The sequence below is a fragment of the Capricornis sumatraensis genome, chromosome X, assembly GCF_032405125.1.
Source record: "Capricornis sumatraensis isolate serow.1 chromosome X, serow.2, whole genome shotgun sequence".
NCBI lineage: Eukaryota > Metazoa > Chordata > Mammalia > Artiodactyla > Bovidae > Capricornis > Capricornis sumatraensis.
The window spans coordinates 35123808-35141685 of record NC_091092.1 but is presented as its reverse complement, the minus strand read 5'-3'; the positions used below and the strand labels follow the sequence as shown (position 1 = coordinate 35141685).

General features: G+C 41.4%; 1 protein-coding gene across 1 annotated transcript in view; it reads left to right on the top strand.

Annotated features, from left to right (window-relative positions):
• Window positions 1–17878, top strand: part of GRIA3 (glutamate ionotropic receptor AMPA type subunit 3) — a 308467-nt gene that overhangs the window by 226305 nt on the left and 64284 nt on the right. Inside the window, exons 10-11 of the mRNA XM_068962694.1 lie at window positions 399–605; window positions 12914–13290. Coding sequence (XP_068818795.1) covers window positions 399–605; window positions 12914–13290 — 584 coding nt within the window. The remainder of the gene's footprint in view (window positions 1–398; window positions 606–12913; window positions 13291–17878) is intronic.

Genomic DNA, 17878 nt, shown 5'->3' with positions numbered 1-17878 from the left:
TCACAGTGCTTCCCTAGGGCTTACCAGAGCTGGCTGCAGTTCTGACATGGTAAATCCCAAGAAATCAAAGACAGTTCACCTTCATGTAACTGTGGGAAATACCTCTGTCCAATTTGACCAAATCAAAGACTCTCTAGGTGGAGACTGATTCTTCTCTCAAACCCTCAAAAAGGACTTAAATCCTTCTCTACTTCTTTAAATCATTGCTTAAGGACTCCAAGGAATATGTGCCCCCATGAACAGTCAATCGAGGCTCTTCTGCTTATTAAGCAAATATTTTTAAAAGCTCTCTTAACACACCAAACCTCAATAGACACAGGGAAACTTCATTATTACATTTATTATCTCTTAGAAAAATGTATAGGAGTAACCTATTGATCTTTCTTCTGGTCCCAAAGGAATCACCATATGTAATGTATAAGAAGAACCATGAGCAACTGGAAGGAAATGAGCGATATGAAGGCTATTGTGTAGATTTAGCCTATGAAATAGCCAAACATGTAAGGATCAAATACAAACTGTCCATTGTTGGTGACGGGAAATACGGTGCAAGGGATCCAGAGACTAAGATATGGAATGGCATGGTTGGGGAACTTGTCTATGGGGTAAGTTTTTTCCACTTTGGTTTCATTTACTTCTATGCCTTCCAACTAACCAAGATAGATGAAACTTAATTTTTAAGTACAATGCTTATCCAATTGTATCATCTTCATATGGCCTGTACACAAAACATTTCATTCTGCAGTTGAATTCTGTAACGGTAGCTTGTCAATAGCATCCTTTGGGCGACAGGTTTATTTTACTAAAGGGAAAGAGGAATTGGGGAACTTTATTTGGCAATATTAAGTACTGCCTTCCCTCTACTGAAAATCTGTTCCTTGTGTGTTTCATGTATCCGGCAGCAGACTCACCACCCACTTAGTTGCCTAAACAAGCAGATCATCTTTCCTCATTACTCCCCTCATATCCAGCTAGTCACCATGTCCTTTCTTTTCTACTCTTCTGGCTCTCAAATCCAGATACACTTCCCCGTCCTATCATCATCATCTTGGTTATGGTTCTTACAATTTGACAGTCTTTACCTGGCTTGCCTGTCTCTGCTCTTACCCTAGCCAATCAAATCTGCATTATTATGACTTCTCACTTTAGAAATCAGGAGAAAGTTGAAATTCCTTAGCATGGCAAAGAAGACACTTTGTCTTCTGGTACCCACCTACCTCTCTGGCTTCATCTGGTCCTCTTCCTCCTTCACACTCAATCTTCCAGCTATAGCAAACTATGCATTGTTCCCTGAAGGCAGGCCTGGGAGTACCTTCACCTCTCTTCAGCTGGCTACTGCCACCTCCAGTTCTTCCGAATTCAGAGATGTCAACTCTTTCAGGAAGCCTTCCCTAATCCCACTTACCCATCTGCAGTATTGTTAGCTGCCCCTGCTTTTTGCTTCTTTATAGTACTGGGCTTCCCAGGTGACTCTAGTGGTAAAGAACCAGACTGCTAATGCAGGAGACAGTAGAGACGGGAGTTTGATTCCTGGGTTGGGAAGATCCCCTGGAGGAGGGCATGGCAACCCACTCCAGTATTCTTGCCTGGAGAATCCCATAGATGGAGGAACCTGGCAGGCTATACAGTTCATAGGGTCACAAAGAGTCAGACACGACCGAAGCGACTTAGAACACGTAGAACATTTGAATCTGTATTATGAGTTCAGCTGTCCCAACTAGACTATGAACTCCTTGAGGACAGAAGCTATATCTGGTTCATTTCAATATTCCATGGCCTGACACATAATGGAAGTCCAATGAATATGTTATGAATGAATTCATGAATGAACAAAATGGCTCTGGCAAGGGCTTGCCCATGGGTGAAGTACAGAAGAATTATACTGTTAGGGCTTTTTAAAGGAGGTGCAGTAGTATTTTCAGAGTTTCTCAGGGGCTTAACTTGAAAAGGTCTCTGATTGGGAATGACAGATCTTGGGCCACGCATTGAGGCACATGGAAGCAAGTGAAACTGGGCATAAGAACCACCCACTGGATGACCTAGTCACTAGAAAACTAAGCCAAGTGCTGCCAGAGGTTTAGTTCTAATAGACAGTTATTACTTGCAATGACCAGTCCCTGTCTAGACAACAGGTTAGGGCAAGCAGAGGAATTTAGGGGTAGACATTTGAGAAGAATCTGGCAAGAAGCAAATGTCCAAGTGAGCTATTGAACTGAGGTTTAGGATAAGGACTCCAGCACTAGAGACAGAAATCAGCAACAATAATAAGGTGTAGCTCTCCAACTGGAAGATAGTACTGGGGTCACTAAATAAGTTTTTGGAACTGGTCCTCAGGAACAAGCACAAAGGCGGAAGCTCATTTCTAAAAATAAGGGCCCGAAAAGGGAATTAAGGCTTAAAATGAGATTGGACCTCAAGCAACAAAACTAGGGCACCATCCTCCAGTCAGACTAGCTGCAAGGCAATTTGAACCTTAGCCCCCCGCCCCCCAAGCTGGGAGGACTGGAGCCAATTGTCTCTGGTCTTGGATCCAGGCTGGTCCTGGGAACTGGGGCAGGGCTGAACTGCAGATAAGAAGCAAGTGAGTCCAGCTATGAGAAAGAAGAACTTCTAAGGCCTACGAGGAAGCTCCGAGCACTCATTAGGCTTCCTGAAGACCCTGAGAAGGAAGCCCTGAACCATCTCTTCTTACTTTACAAGTTGTTGATCATGTCTTCTGTTTCTCATCTGCCCTCATCTACCCAACACTCAGGCTTCAAGAGGACCTGTCTTGCTCACACCTCTCCCCTGCTCCTTAGCACATTACCTGGTACATAAGAGACGCTCAGTTTTTGCTTTAATGAATCACTGCCTGGCATGTAATAATACCCAGTCAATATTCACTAAATGGAGTTCATGGCGAGAGGTAAACCTATAAGTTTTATTATTATTATCAGCTACCATTTGTTGCATATTTATTGACCGCCAAACATTGTGCCAAATGCTTTACAAGCATTATGTAACTTAACCCTCAAAATATTCTTGACATCATTCTACAGATGAAACAAATTGAAGCCAAGACCAAACAGCTTGTACTGACACAGTGATTTGAACCAAGGTCTCTGACTATGAAGTTTGTGTTAAGCATCACCCTCTACTGCCTAACAGTCAACATACTGCAGACTCATCCCATCCTAAAACATAGTTGAAAGGTATTGCAAAGGCCCTTGGTTCCTTAGCCATTCTCAGGGGGGGAGAGTGTTTGGCCACAGAAGCCTGGCAAGGAATTTAGAGTCTGTTTCTACTACGGCAGAGTAACTGGCATGGACTCTACCAGCCCCTCAGGGCTCAATTGCCAGAGCTCTCTACTGTCTCAATAGAAAGCCTGTCCTGCACTGTAAATAGCTCAGTGCCCTCCTGGCATTGTACAGGACGTTTAACACAGCGATGGGGAGCAAGGCTGATTTCCTGACATTGTTCAAAGACCAGTTTTTTCCGTGCACTTTGGTTTCTCCTCAGACACGTACTCTCTACTGCACTCATTTAATCTCCACATTCTCTTCCTCTTTCCAATTTATGTATGTGTGAGTGAGGAAGCTTGAGAATTAATGAGTCCCTTATTGGTTTAGTAATTCAGGAACCAGCTCTTGACTGCTGACTAGGTAAAAATTCTCCTGGAGGAGCCTACCCATTTTTTTTTTTTTCCATCTAGTACTCTCTACTCAAGATAAAAGCAAGAGCCAGGGAAGGCTCTTAAGAAATGTCTTCCTCCATCCCCTAACCTAGAACAAGTGTCTGGTGCTTCCTGGGATTATAACACAAGGTGATTCCCAGGAACTGACTGCACACCAACCTGTATGAGTGGACTGCTAAGTTCCACTTTCCTCTAAGGTGTGTGGCTGTGAAAAATGGATGTTCTTCTCGTGCTTAGAGTGAGAACTGTCAGTGAGAGAGGGTGACCTAAGCTGAGTATGTCTTCCCCTTCATTTAGAAGTTTTCATCTTTCAGCCTTGAGAAGTTTACAACTTCTTGATCAATGATAGAAATGGAGAAAGGTGAAAACACGCACTCATTTCTGGCAGGCCTTGTCTCTTACAGTTTGTAAGTTGCTTAAGAAAAAGAATGACAGAAACATACACACCCCTCCTCGGTGACTTCCCTAAGTGCTTAATAAGCAAAAGGATGGAAGACGTGGAAGTATTCCTTGAAATAACACAAAACTACACAGATAGACACTGCTTTATCTTTAGGGCATTTTCTCCTAGACTTTTAATATGTACAAGCAGATCAGAGTAGGAAAAAAATGAAGAAAGACAAAATGAAAAAAAGCTTTGCAAAGGAGATTTCAGTATCTGCCACGAAGTCTCAAGAAAGAGTCAAAATGAATTAAACTTGTTAAAGAAGAAAGAGGCCAATCAGCCTCTTTTCAGATGAGTCTTAAATGTTTTTTTTTTTTCCCACTGTAAAGAAAATCAAGTCAAGGTTGATGTTTGGGCCACCCTGTATCGCTAAGAAGGCTATTTTTGAAACAAGCGTCAGTAGGACACAATGTGCCCCATTATATAAGCTCTTCAGAACATTATGGACTTGAAACTCTCCTCCTGCTTTTAGAAGTTTTGATTTTGAGCTGGATGTCTGTAACATCGCCACATGGCAATTGTCCCCAGCTCAATTGTGGCCTATAGACCACAGGTTTGCGTGGCTCCCAAATATCATGTGTTGCTAGCAGGGCTCTTAGATATCCTTTAGCCTACTTTCTCATTCATTTTACACAGAAATGTGAACACCAGCCAGGACTGAACATTACAACTGCCCATTGGATAAACCAGGAAACCAAGGCCTGATATAGGACAGGAATAGTAGGAATTGTGATAAGGTCACAAAACCACACAGCATGGCAGAGCTTAGACTATAACTCAGGTTTCATGACTCGTGGTCCAGTGCTCTGTCCACTAACTCCTATTGGCTCAGTTTACTAAGGGTGTCTGCTTACAGCAAGATAATCCCACCTGCCTTCAAGGGCTTAGAATCTAGTTGGATTATGAGCTTTTCCATCTGAGATACTCATCCTGTTTATCTGTAGCCACCAGGATAATGGCTCATAATCCAACTAGATTGTAAGCCCCTTGAAAGCAGGTGGGATTATCTTCCACCAGAATAATGCGGAGAAGGCAATGGCACCCCACTCCAGTACTCTTGCCTGGAAAATCCCATGGACGGAGGAGCCTGGAAGGCTGCAGTCCATGGGATCACTGAGGGTCGGACACGACTGAGCGACTTCACTTTCACTTTTCACTTTCATTCACTGGAGAAGGAAATGGCAACCCACTCCAGTGTTCTTTCCTGGAGAATCCCAGGGACTGGGGAGCCTGGTGGGCTGCCGTCTATGGGGTCACACGGCATCAGACCAGGATAATGTAATACACACCTCTATTTATCTCTTGAAATATTTGAAAACCCAGGTAGGCAGCTGAGGGTTTCTGCCCTTTGAGAGGAGACATGCTCTAATACAAAAAAGAGAGTCAGAACAAGAGCTGGAAGGAAATTGAGGTCCTAACTGACAAAATGATACATCCCAATGGGCAGTTGCCATATTCCTTATGTTCCCAGCACTTAAAAACTAAGGAAAGGAAAAGCCAGACAAAATATTGCTCATATTGGCACCTCTGGTTTACAAGAGAGCAGAAAGAGCTTGGGGATGGAGGTGGAGTGGAGGACAGGTGATTCCAGGTCACTTCCCCTGAATATCATCAGACTCCTTCACCCTCCCAGAACGAATGGCAATTTTATAGATGCTGTTCACACTGACATTTCTCTCCCTAGGAGAAATTATCTCTGAGGTTGTCACTATTCTAAGATAGATTCATTTTCCATTAAGAAAGACAGAAAGTCGATCTGTCCTTCCAGCTAAAAGGCAGAAAAGCAAGGATGAAGTAACAGATACCAAATATTCTCTTCTATTCTTCAGGTGATTACACCAGGCTTTGGCAGGAGGGCTGATGGTTTGATCAAAGCACCCCTCTCCTTCAAATGAGGCCTGTGAACTTGAGGAAGGAGCACTAATGACGCATGGAAGTCTGCCATTCTGCGCAGGCGGGGTGGGGAACTATTTCCAACCAAATTTAGTCTCACGTGGCCTTTACCCAGCTCCAGGGGCACTCCTTTATCTTCACTTTGTTTTTAACCCTCTGAGCTCCCCAAGGACAAGGAGCCCTAACCAAGAGATCCAGACTGGGACATCTGTTCTGGATAAAGAAACGAGGAGATCCTGTTGTGACCCTGCTTGTTGTTGCAGAGATTTAAATAGACCTCATCCTTTTCTCCAGATCCCAACAACTGCAGACAGTAAATATCCCATAGAGTACAGTCAATAAAGCTGTTTCAGTCCTGGTCCCCAACAGGCAGCAATTATATTCCTATTTTCTAGCTTGATTCTGTCCCCCTCCTTTCTCTGACACATTTAAACTTTCCAAACAACCTGTCTTCCAAAGGCTACTAGAACCTTATGGCTGATACAGGGATGAGGGGCCAGGTCACGTCTGCCTCTTCTCTCAGTGATGTATAATGTCTCATACACTACACGCCAATGCATTGCCTACCCTCCACCTCTCATCCCACTCCCCTCCTTGCTTTCAGCAAATGCTTTAAAAGCTGACAAGCTCCTGCTTATGTGTAGTCTCCAGGTGTGTCACAAGTTTGTATCAGATCTTTGGATGACTAAGCTATAACATAAGTCTTTCAGCTCAAAAAAAAAAATGTTTTAAATAACATTTAAACCAAGTGTCATTTCTGTCTTCAACCTGTTAGACTCTTAAATGCATCACCTGCCATATGCATATGAGTTTGTTGGGTTTTAAGTTTTATGAAATTTATGACTTTGGCAACCCACCTATGAAAAGGATTATAAATCCCTTCAAGCTAAATCCCCTCCAATAATGCAGTTGCTCTGGGTTTGCCACTGGTGAGTAAAAAAAAATCAAACCTAATTTGGTGTGTTTACTGAGCCCACACAGCTACTCTTAAGCCGTTTGATTAAAATCCTTTAAGTAGCCAAGACGCAAGCAAACTCTCACTCTGAGCCCTTTCCATTGGCTGGTTTTTGTCCATCAGCCGGAGCTCTCTCACACCACCTACTTACCCACCTGCTGCTGCTGCTACTAAGTCGCTTCAGTTATGTCCGACTCTGTGCGACCCCAGAGATGGCAGCCCACCAGGCTCCCCCGTCCCTGAGATTCTCCAGGCAACAACACTGGAGTGGGTTGCCATTTCCTTCTCCAACTTACCCACCTAGGTTTCTGAAAATGGCCTGCTGACTGCCGTTACTAGCACAGGCAGAGCCTTGAGGACAAAAGGATCCTGACTGATTCAGGACACCCCAAGTGAGGTATTGGAGTGACCAAAAAGTCTGTACTTTTGTAAGTTCTTACGGGAAACCTGAACTTTTTTGGCCAACTCAATGCTTCTCTACTGCGTCCAAATTTCAAGGGCTCCCTAGCCCCATGGAGAATTCTTAACACTCTCCCAGTCACAGCTGGCTTTCCTAAGGAACAGAGACCAGGAAAAGAATGCTATTTGGAGAGTTGCCTTTTTCACTTTATCATTCATGATAGCCTCCTAAATCTTTAAGTTGCCTTGAAAATGGCCTTGCCACTCATGTGCATGTCCCAGGAGAGCTGAATGGGTCTTTTCTGACATTAGTTGGTTACCTGCTTCTCCCCATTTCCTGTAATCAGCATGTTGATTGTTCCACAGTCATGCCAAGCAGGCCTGGAGCTCTGAAACAAGCAGCCATCACAAGAGTCTTTTCATATGGACTAAGGGAGACAGGGGTCAAGGGCTTCTCTGGGGCTGGCCATGAGCTGATATGATGGTCCTGCTGCTAAGTTGTTCTCACCAAGCATACAAGACATGGGAGGGTTTGCTGGGTCTCCCCACAAGTAGGTTGTCCTGAGGCTTGATCAGCAGCTCCCTTCTTCTCTACTAGTTAAGCTTTCTTCCGCATACTTTGCTTGCCCTTTGTCTATTACTATTTCTGCCTGTAACGTCTTTTCCTTTAATATTTATTTATTTACTTTTTGGCTGTGTTGGGTCTTAGTTGTGGCATGCAGGATCTTCACTGTGGTGCATGGGCTTCTCTCCAGAGCAGGTGGCCTCAGTAGTCACATCACATGGGCTTAGCTGCCCCTTCACATTTGAGATCTTACTTCCCTGACCAGAAATCGAACCCATGTCCCCTGCATTAGAAGGCCGATTCTTAATCACTGGACCACTAGGGAAGTCCCTGTATAGGTCTTTTTAAGGTTCAGCATGGTTAATCCTCATTTTGAAGCCACATCGTCCACATCAGTGAGACTTAACTGAGCACAGATTTAATACTGTTCTTTGTTGAAGAAGCATCCTCAAAAAACAAATTCTGCTACCTCTGAAAAGTCTCCTTGCTGCTGCTGCTGCTGCTAAGTCACTTCAGTCGTGTCTGACCCTGTGCGACCCCACAGACGGCAGCCCACCAGGCTCCCCAGTCCCTGGGATTCTCCAGGCAAGAACACTGGAGTGGGTTGTCATTTCCCTCTCCAATGCATGAAAGTGAAAAGTGAAAGTGAAGTCACCGAGTCGTGTCCAACTCTCAGCGACCGCATGGACTGCAGCCTACCAGGCTCCTCGGTCCATGGGATTTTCCAGGCAAGAGTACTGGAGTGGGGTGCCATTGCCTTCTCTAGAAAAGGCTCCTTAGAAAGAATTCAGTAAAGGTAGAAAAGCCAGGCTGAAGAGAAAAGGCAAGTACCTGAGGGATGCAGTTTCTTCCTGTGGTCTCATGTGACTTCAAAAGTGTGTGTGTGTTTCCTCAGTCATGTCTGACTCTTTGAGATCACATGGACTATAGTGTGCCAGGCTCCTCTCTCTGTCCATGGGATTTCCCAGGCAAGAATACTGGAGTGGGTTGCCACATCTTTCTCCAGGGGATCTTCCCCACCAAGGGATCGAACCCATGTCAACTTCAAAAGTACTTCAAACTAAAAATGACTTTCTTTGGGAATCTGTTCTTTCTGCTGCACATTCCTAGGAGCCAGACAAGAAGCCCACCTTATCCAACCTCATCTTGTTGGCATTTAGCTGTGCTTATCATCTAGTGGGTGTTTCAGTTACTGAGTTAGGTTTTGTTCTCTTAAAGGGTGACAAGATTCTCAAAATCCTTTCTTGACCTGCTTGAAAAACAACCCATTTCCCTAATTTCAATCCAGAGTGATTTTCTCACAAAAATGTCCCTTAGTTCTTCCTTCCAAAACAAACAAACAAACAAACAAAAAGGCCATTTCTCTTAGAACTACTCAGGATTTTGACTTTAAAGATCAAAAACTAGTTAAATGAAGTAATTAAATCAAATAAGACCAAATAGGATATGATACAAGTGGGGCATTTGCATGTTCTTAGCAGGAGGTAAAAATACATTGGCAGGAATAGAAGGTGGTTTTAGCTGTAAATTCTCTTGGCATGAGAAAGCTCTTTTCAAGCCAAACATTCCCACTAGCTTTCTGGCCAATACTATCCTCTTCAGTTGCTTTTGTTTCTATGACTGGTTTGGCCCCAGGCAGAAAGAGTGAAATAGATTAAAATCTGTGTTTGGCTCTTCTCCAGTTAGAAATGTGGAACCGGTGATTCAGGAGTTAGCTGCAATGAGGGATGAGTTGAAGTCATGGGCAATTATACTGAAAGAAGAAAGGGAAGAACAGAACCTTAAAAGAGTCTTGCTTATTCCACAAACCTTCATTAATTATCTCCCAAACCTCTGGGGGTACAAAGGTACACCTTGACTGAGAGAGCAGAACTAGGAAGAAAAGACAGAAAATGAATTTTCAGAAAGGTAGGAAGAGAACTCATAGTCTTCAGTATCAGAGAGTCGAGAGGGTCAACAGTGCCCAAGGCCAGTGGTGTCATATGAATTGTTTGCAGAAAGGTCTTTGAGTTTGATTACCAAGTATATAGTTTAGGAAGCAATTTCACTAAATTGGAGGGCTGGGGGGCAGTAGAAGTTCAAGCACAGGTGTTTAATAAGGGAAACTGTTAAAATCAAGAGATAGTAAAGGCGACTTTTTCAAGAAGTTTGATGGCAATAAAGAGTGATATCATATGGTTAAAAGGGAAGTAGGATCAAAATAAGAGGGTTTTGTTTCTTTTTTTTTTTTTTTTTTTTTTTTTGGTCAGTAAACAGAATTACCTGAGTATGAGGTAATCGTTAAGTGAATAGGATCTGTCAATGGTTTTCAAATTACAGCAAGCATTAGGATCACCTGGAAGGCCACCTGAGGCCCCACCCAGGTCTCTTGTGTCATAAACATGCGGTGGGGCCTGAGAATTGTATATCTATCAAGTTCCCAGGTGACTCAGATGCGCCTAGTCAGGGAATCAAACATTGAAAACCACTGGAATAGATTGAGAAGGAAAAAATAGTAAAAGAATAAACAGAGCTCAGTTTTGAGAGAGAGAAGAGTATGAGATGCAAGGAAGATGTTGATTAAATCTTAGAAAGAAAGTTTATTTCTTGTGTGATGGGGATGACAGAAGGGATGGAAAAAGATACAACAATAGGTCGAGGAGGAGAAGAAAGACACTGAGGTGATAGAACTTGTATCAGATGGCTTCCTTCTTCTCTTATAAGGAAGAGGCAAGATCATCTACAGAGAGGGCAGGACTGGTAAGGATTAGGGACTGGGAAATGTGTGGAAGAAGCAACAGTCACAGACTTAAACAAGAATCACCATTACAGTGATAGATGATGGATTTAAGTTTAGACATGTTGAGTTTGAGGTGGTACTCAACTGTCAAGATTAGTTTGGTCAGCAGGCTATTGGCTTTAGTAAATGCATACGTTCTGCAGCAGGTTTTGTCTGTCTTGCTTACTGCTTCATCCCTAGCACCAGGAATAGGGCTTGGTACAGAATAGGCACTCAGATGCACTGGAATGGACTCGAGAGTCATTGGCTGAGGTTGATTATTGTATGTGAATTAACATATAATACAAATCTGAAATTGTCTCTGGAATTAGAATATTGTGGTGGTTAAAAGAGTGAGTTTTGGCATCTGAAGACCAGAGTTCAATCCAGCTTCTGAGTGCCTCACTTCCTCCTTCTCTAACATGGGAAGGATCTTGTACCAACCTCAAGGCTGCTTCAAGAATTAAATATGCATAAGGGGCTTAGCACAGCACCTCACACAGAATAAGCATTGAACCCATGTTAGCTGGCTGTTTATTACTGACTTTCCCCTTCAATTAATTAAGGAGAGTTTCTTAATCAGTTTGAGTCACCATGTGTACATCACAGCAGTAAAACATCATTTTTTAAAAGCTACACCCTGTCTCAGATTTCATCCTTCATCCCCTAAGTGAAGTGAAATGAAGTCGCTCAGTCGGGTCCGACTCTTTGCGACCCCGTGGACTGTAGCCCACCAGGCTCCTCCGTCCATGGGATTCTCCAGGCAAGAATACTGGAGTGGGGTGCCATTGCCTTCTCAAGGGGATCTTCCCAACCCAGGGATCAAACCCAGGTCTGCCGCATTGCAAGCAGACGCTTTAATCTCTGAGCCACCAGGGAAGCCTAAAGGTAGGGATATTAAGGCATAACTATTTAACACAGAAAAAATTATCATCAAAATTGGTGTTTTCACTTTATACCTGATATACCAGTCAAAGCCTTTTCTTAGTTAGAAGCATTTTTCTAACTATGCATTTTAAGGCCTGGATCCAGACTAAAACCTACTACTGATGTAAGGGAACTATGGTGGAAGACAAATAAGTGTAAAAGTTCTTAGTGCCTGTTTTCATGGGACTAATATAAAACATCATCTGCCTTTGCCTGAGCTAATTATGCAGTGTGCTCCTGACACATTTATTTTATTGCTCCAGTACATGTGAGTAGTACACTGATATTTATCACTAGAAATGATGACTTACTCTATAAATTAATATGTATTCTAATAACTGCTCTGCCCATGCAGAATTCTTTCGTGTTTGCATATTTCATAGTCAATAATCAACAGCTTATTTTTTATGCATCTACAATTTCTTTAGGATGTTTTGCAGTGATGAATACAAAAATAGGAGATTGAATTCCTGCCTTTAAAGGACAATGTTTTTATAAATATACTCTCAAACCAATAAGAATGATGGCAAACACTCAAGTATTAAACTGAGTACTATGGTCCTACGTGGCACCCCATGGTGAGGAGGGAGGCACATATAAAAAGCATAGACTATTATGCTTTTCCCACAAGAATTCCCAGTCAGGTGAGGGAGATAAGACATAAGAACATGAACATTAAAGTAAGAATATAAAAATGAAACAGTGATACAGAACAGGGGAGTACAAGTTGAGGTGAAAAGTAGCAAAAAAAATTGTAGGAAAAAAAATGGAATCAGTTGTCCTAAGTCAATATGCCTCAGAGGACAAAGTGTCCTTTCCATCAAGTATTTTAGGACCCACTGAATGCTGCTGCTGCTGCTAAGTCGCTTCAGTTGTGTCCGACTCTGTGCGACCCCGTAGACGGCAGCCCACCAGGCTCCCCCGTCCCTGGGATTCTCCAGGCAAGAACACTGGAGTGGGTTGCCATTTCCTTCTCCAGTGCATGAAAGGGAAAAGGGAAAGCGAAGTCGCTCAGTCGTGTCCGACTCTTAAGCGACCCCATGGACCGCAGCCTACCAGGCTCTTCCATCCATGGGATTTTCCAGGCAAGAGTACTGGAGTGGGGTGCCATTGCCTTCTCCAACACTGAATGCTACTACTTGTCTAACCAAAGGATTAACAAATCAGTTGGTTGTGGTGACTTAATACTTTATATTTTTACCAAAGAGGTATATTAAGTGGCAAATGACTAATGGAAATATTGTCTCTAATGGTAAAAAAAAAAATGTGTGTGTGTGTGTGTGTGTGTTTTTTTCCAGAGGGCTGATATAGCTGTCGCTCCACTCACTATAACGCTGGTCCGTGAAGAAGTCATAGATTTCTCAAAGCCATTTATGAGCCTGGGTATCTCCATCATGATAAAGAAGCCTCAGAAATCCAAGCCAGGCGTATTCTCATTTCTGGATCCCCTGGCTTATGAAATCTGGATGTGCATTGTCTTTGCTTACATTGGAGTCAGCGTAGTTCTTTTCCTCGTCAGCAGATTCAGCCCTTATGAATGGCACTTGGAAGACAACAATGAGGAACCTCGTGACCCACAAAGCCCTCCTGATCCTCCAAATGAATTTGGAATATTTAACAGTCTTTGGTTTTCCTTGGGTGCCTTTATGCAGCAAGGATGTGATATTTCTCCAAGGTTTGTTTCCATGCCATACCCAATGCCTCCTTGCATTTTATGGCCATGATCCATTCATGTACATCTGGTATTCATTCATCTCAAGTCCAGATTTCTTTAACATTCCATCCAATGACAAATTATCATCAAGCCATTTTGTTTGCTTTCGTCCATGAAGTGTATCACTGTCGCTTTGAATGTCTTTCATGCATTTCTATGGCATCATCTATTCATACATATTATAGCAAACATTTGAACTGTGGATAAAGGCAACATTGCCAGCTAATATTGATATTATTCAGATAAAGCTAACTCTAAATCTTGAACAGATCAAACAAGCATGCTTTCCTAATTGAGCTAAAACATTTTCTCACTTGTCCAGAGATTGAATCTAGAAAAAATTTAAAAGAAGACAGAACTCTTCTTTAAAACTCTACCTTCCCCTTTCAGGGTCCTCCATTTTTCATTTTTTCTCTGACTGCCTAGAACTATTTCACTATAGTACCTTATCCAAGTTTAATCACTAAAACTATAAAATTTCTAAAAGAAAGCACAAGAGGAAGTCCGCATGACCTGGATTGGACAAAGAATTTTCAGAACACAAAAAGAACTGATAAACTGGACTTCATCAAAATTCAAAACATTTTGTAATTCAAAAAACATCATTAAGAAAATGAAAAGACAAGCCACAGTGAGACAAAATGTTTGGAAATCACATGTGATAAGAGAAAGGGCTTTTATCCAATATATAGAAAGATCTCATGCAATTCAGTGAAAAGATAAGCAACCTGAATATAAAAATGGATGAAAGATTTGAATAGACATTTTTCCAAAGAAGACATACAAATGGTTAATAATCTCATGAAAAGATGCTCACCATCATTAGTCAAAGGGGAAATGCAAATGAAAATCACAGTGAGACACCTCTATATAGCCTCATAGACACCTCTGTATAGCCTATATAGAATGGCTATAATCAAAAAGACAGACAATACTAAGTGGTAACAAGGATGTGGAATGACTATAGCTCTCATGCATTAGTAGTGTGAATGCAAAATGCTGCAACCAAACCGGGAAACGGTTTAGCAGTCTCTTATAATTAGACATATACTTAAAACGACACAGCAATTCCACTCTTATTTACCTAAAAGAAAACATATATCCACACAAAGACACACAAATGTTCATAGGAACTTGATTTATTATAGCCAAAAGATGGAAACCCAAATGTCCATCAACAGATGCATGGATAATCAAAATGGTATATCCATGCCACATTTGGAATGGGAAATTATTGAGAAACTAAAAGAAAAAAAAAAAAGACTGATACATGCTACTACATGAACTTAGAAAACATGATGCTAAATGAAAGAAGCCAGATGCAAAATGCCACATACCATATGAATCCATTTCTTAAATTCCATTTATTGACTATCCTGTATTATATTATTTCATTTGTCCAGAATAGGCAAATCAATAGAAACAGAAATCATGTTAATGATTTCTGGGGCCTTGGAGGGAGCAGAGAGGGATTAGAATGGGGGTCAGAATTAGGGTGAGGCAAATGAGGCTGAGTACAGCAAGCACAAGGGGCAGATCCAGTTTTTATTTTAAAATTTGCTATTTTTTCATCATGAATTTTTGTATTAATTTTGATTTTTAAAAAATGTTGCAGTAAAATGCTATTTATCTTGATTAATGAGATTTGGGCACTTCCTTCAATGTGTGGGGGGCAAATGCCTCACTTGCCTCACCCTAGTCCCATCCCTATGGAGATTAACCACAAATGGACTCAAGGGAACTTTTCAGAGTGATGGAAATGGTCCCAAACTGGATTGTGGCAATGGTTGCCCAACTCTTAATTTACTAAATTCATTCACTGCACACGAACATTGGTGGATTTTGTGGTATGCATATTTTATCTCAGTGATGCTATTGAAGATATTGAATGTTAATGTCCTAGACTTCACCCACTTAAAGTGTTGACTCATCTAAACAACTGTGGTGGTGGATTCATAATCAGAAAATATTATAAGCAAATGTAACATCTATATAATCAGAAAAAATGAGTTTTTTCTTAAATAAAAAGTTTTAACTTTGGTAAAATTGAACATGAATCCAAATACTGACCAGAGTCAATTACACAAACATCAGTTTGGTTCAGTTCAGTTGCTCAGTCGTGTCTGACTCTTTGTGACCCCATGGACTGAAGCACACCAGGCCTCCCTGTCCATCACCAACTCCCGGAATTTACTCAAACTCATGTCCATTGAGTCGGTGATATCATCCAACCATCTCATCCTCTGTCATCCCCTTCTTCTCCTGCCCTCAATCTTTCCCAGCATCAGGGTCTTTTCAAATGAGTCAGCTCTTCACATCAGGTGGCCAAAGTATTGGAGTTTCAGCTTCAGCATCAGTCCTTCCAATGAATATTCAGGATTGATTTTCTTTAGGATGGACTAGTTGGATCGCCTTGCAGTCCAAGGGACTCTCCAGAGTCTTCTCCAACACCACAATTCAAAAGCATCAATTCTTCAGCCCTCAGCTTTCTTTATAGTCTAACTCTCACACCCATACATGACTACTGGAAAAACCATAGCCTTGACTAGATGGACCTTTGTTGGCCATAGGGATCTTTATTTAAACTAGGACTCAGGAGGTCACCTACCATGTTTTTATAGAGTACATCATTTTGAGATTATCCACTTGGAACACAAATGGATTATCCATTTGTTTTTAAGTATTTATGCATACTGCCTTCATTTAAATGAAGTTTCACAGTATAAATCACTGGTGACCATCTTCAGCAGCTTTTTAATATAACATGTGTGGGTCAAGCCTCATTTGTCTAAGTCATTCTTTTTTGCCACCCTCCATCTGCTTGGTCAGGTTTTCCAAATTATTTCGCTCCCTGTTCCTTTTGTGCTTAGAATGTGTGTCATTTTGTGATACCATCTGGGAGTTCATTCTTCTTTCTTGTCTGATTTTTTTTTTAATGTTCACTTCAAGAGATAAGGGTTTCTGGATGATCGTGTAATTGAATGATTTTAACATGACTGGTAATCTGTGTTGAGGCAATGCTAAAGACTTATTAAGGTTGGAGATTTTATTGGTTTCTGTAAGTGAATTTTCAAAACTAAATTTGTGATTGCCCCACTGGAGTGCTGCATACTACTGTGCATACTCAAACTGGACCCTTAAAAGGTCATTTGTTTTTAGAAGTATTTATGCATATTGCCTCATTAAGTAATAACTTAAAATGATGGCCTAAAAATGACAAGCTGGAAAGATTCTTTATTTTCATTTTTTTGTAGCAGAATTTTAGCTGTGGCTCTTCTGTGGCACTGAAATATATCAGGTACTTTTTTCAAGGTACAGATTTTATTATTCTGCACTAAACACTGTCCTATAGACCAATGGCTTTCAAATGTTTTGAGCATGGCCTTCGGTCAGAAATAAATTTTCCAACACAACTTAGTACACATATGTGTACATAATACAAGTTTCACCAGACATTACCCTTACAGTGTGCCATGCATTCTGATATTCATGATTCTGTTTCATTTTTTTTTTCTGAATGCTGGTTTCAACTCAACCTGGCAAAGTAACAAGTATTATCCTTACTGTGCTTTTGAGTAATAAATTATTACCTTTACAAACTCTAAATTTTCTACCATATGAGTACTCTCTCCTTCAATACTATCTTTTATGTCCTTCAAAAGAAATTATATCTTTAAATCTCTTGATAATATGTTATACTTGTTAGCATACTTATTACATTCAAGTAAGGAGGGAACATGTTTCTCCTTGTCTTGAGAATGCTACTGGTTATATATTTGTGCTTAACTGTATAGCAGCAAACCCCCCTGTAAGGTGCTTTTCTATTAACTGATTTAGAAATTCCCAATAATCACATAGTTGCACTCTCAGATTCGTGGTTGCCTTCAGCTGCGAATGCCAGCATGATACTTTATTTCTGTTCAGTGGCCATACCTGGAATGCAAACTTTCCAGCAAGCCCAGAATGTGAGCATGCATTGTACACTCTGGCTTTTATCAAAATTGAAGCAATTGAAGGCATTATAAGAGACCACATTTTAAAGTAGAATTATCAAATATCATAGCAGGAGGAAATCTCAGAGATAAATTAATCCAACTGCTTCTGTTTACTGAGGGCCCAGGAACAACAACCTTCTCTGAGTTCCCTCTGCATCTGGGCACTTTGCCTGTATTATAATGTGAATTCTAATCCTCAAAACACTGCCACGAGGTGGGCATTATACTTATTTTTCAGGTGCAGTTGATGCTCAGGTGAAACAATTTGCCTAGCCCTGCAAATAATGACAAAGCCAGTATTCAAACTCTAGTTCTAAAATCCATGCTCTTTCCACTTCATACTGCTTTTCTCACATCATGACAAAGGAATAGTGCCTGGAGAGATAATGTCATGGAAGCCAAGGTCATGGGGTTTCTAAGAGCCAGCAAGCAGTACAATTATTTCCACTACCACACACTGCCTCCCACTCTCGACCTAATGGTACACTGTTTGTTCCATTCTTTCCCTCATGCTCAGCCCCAAGAGCTGTTTTCCAGGGAAAAAAACAGCTGGC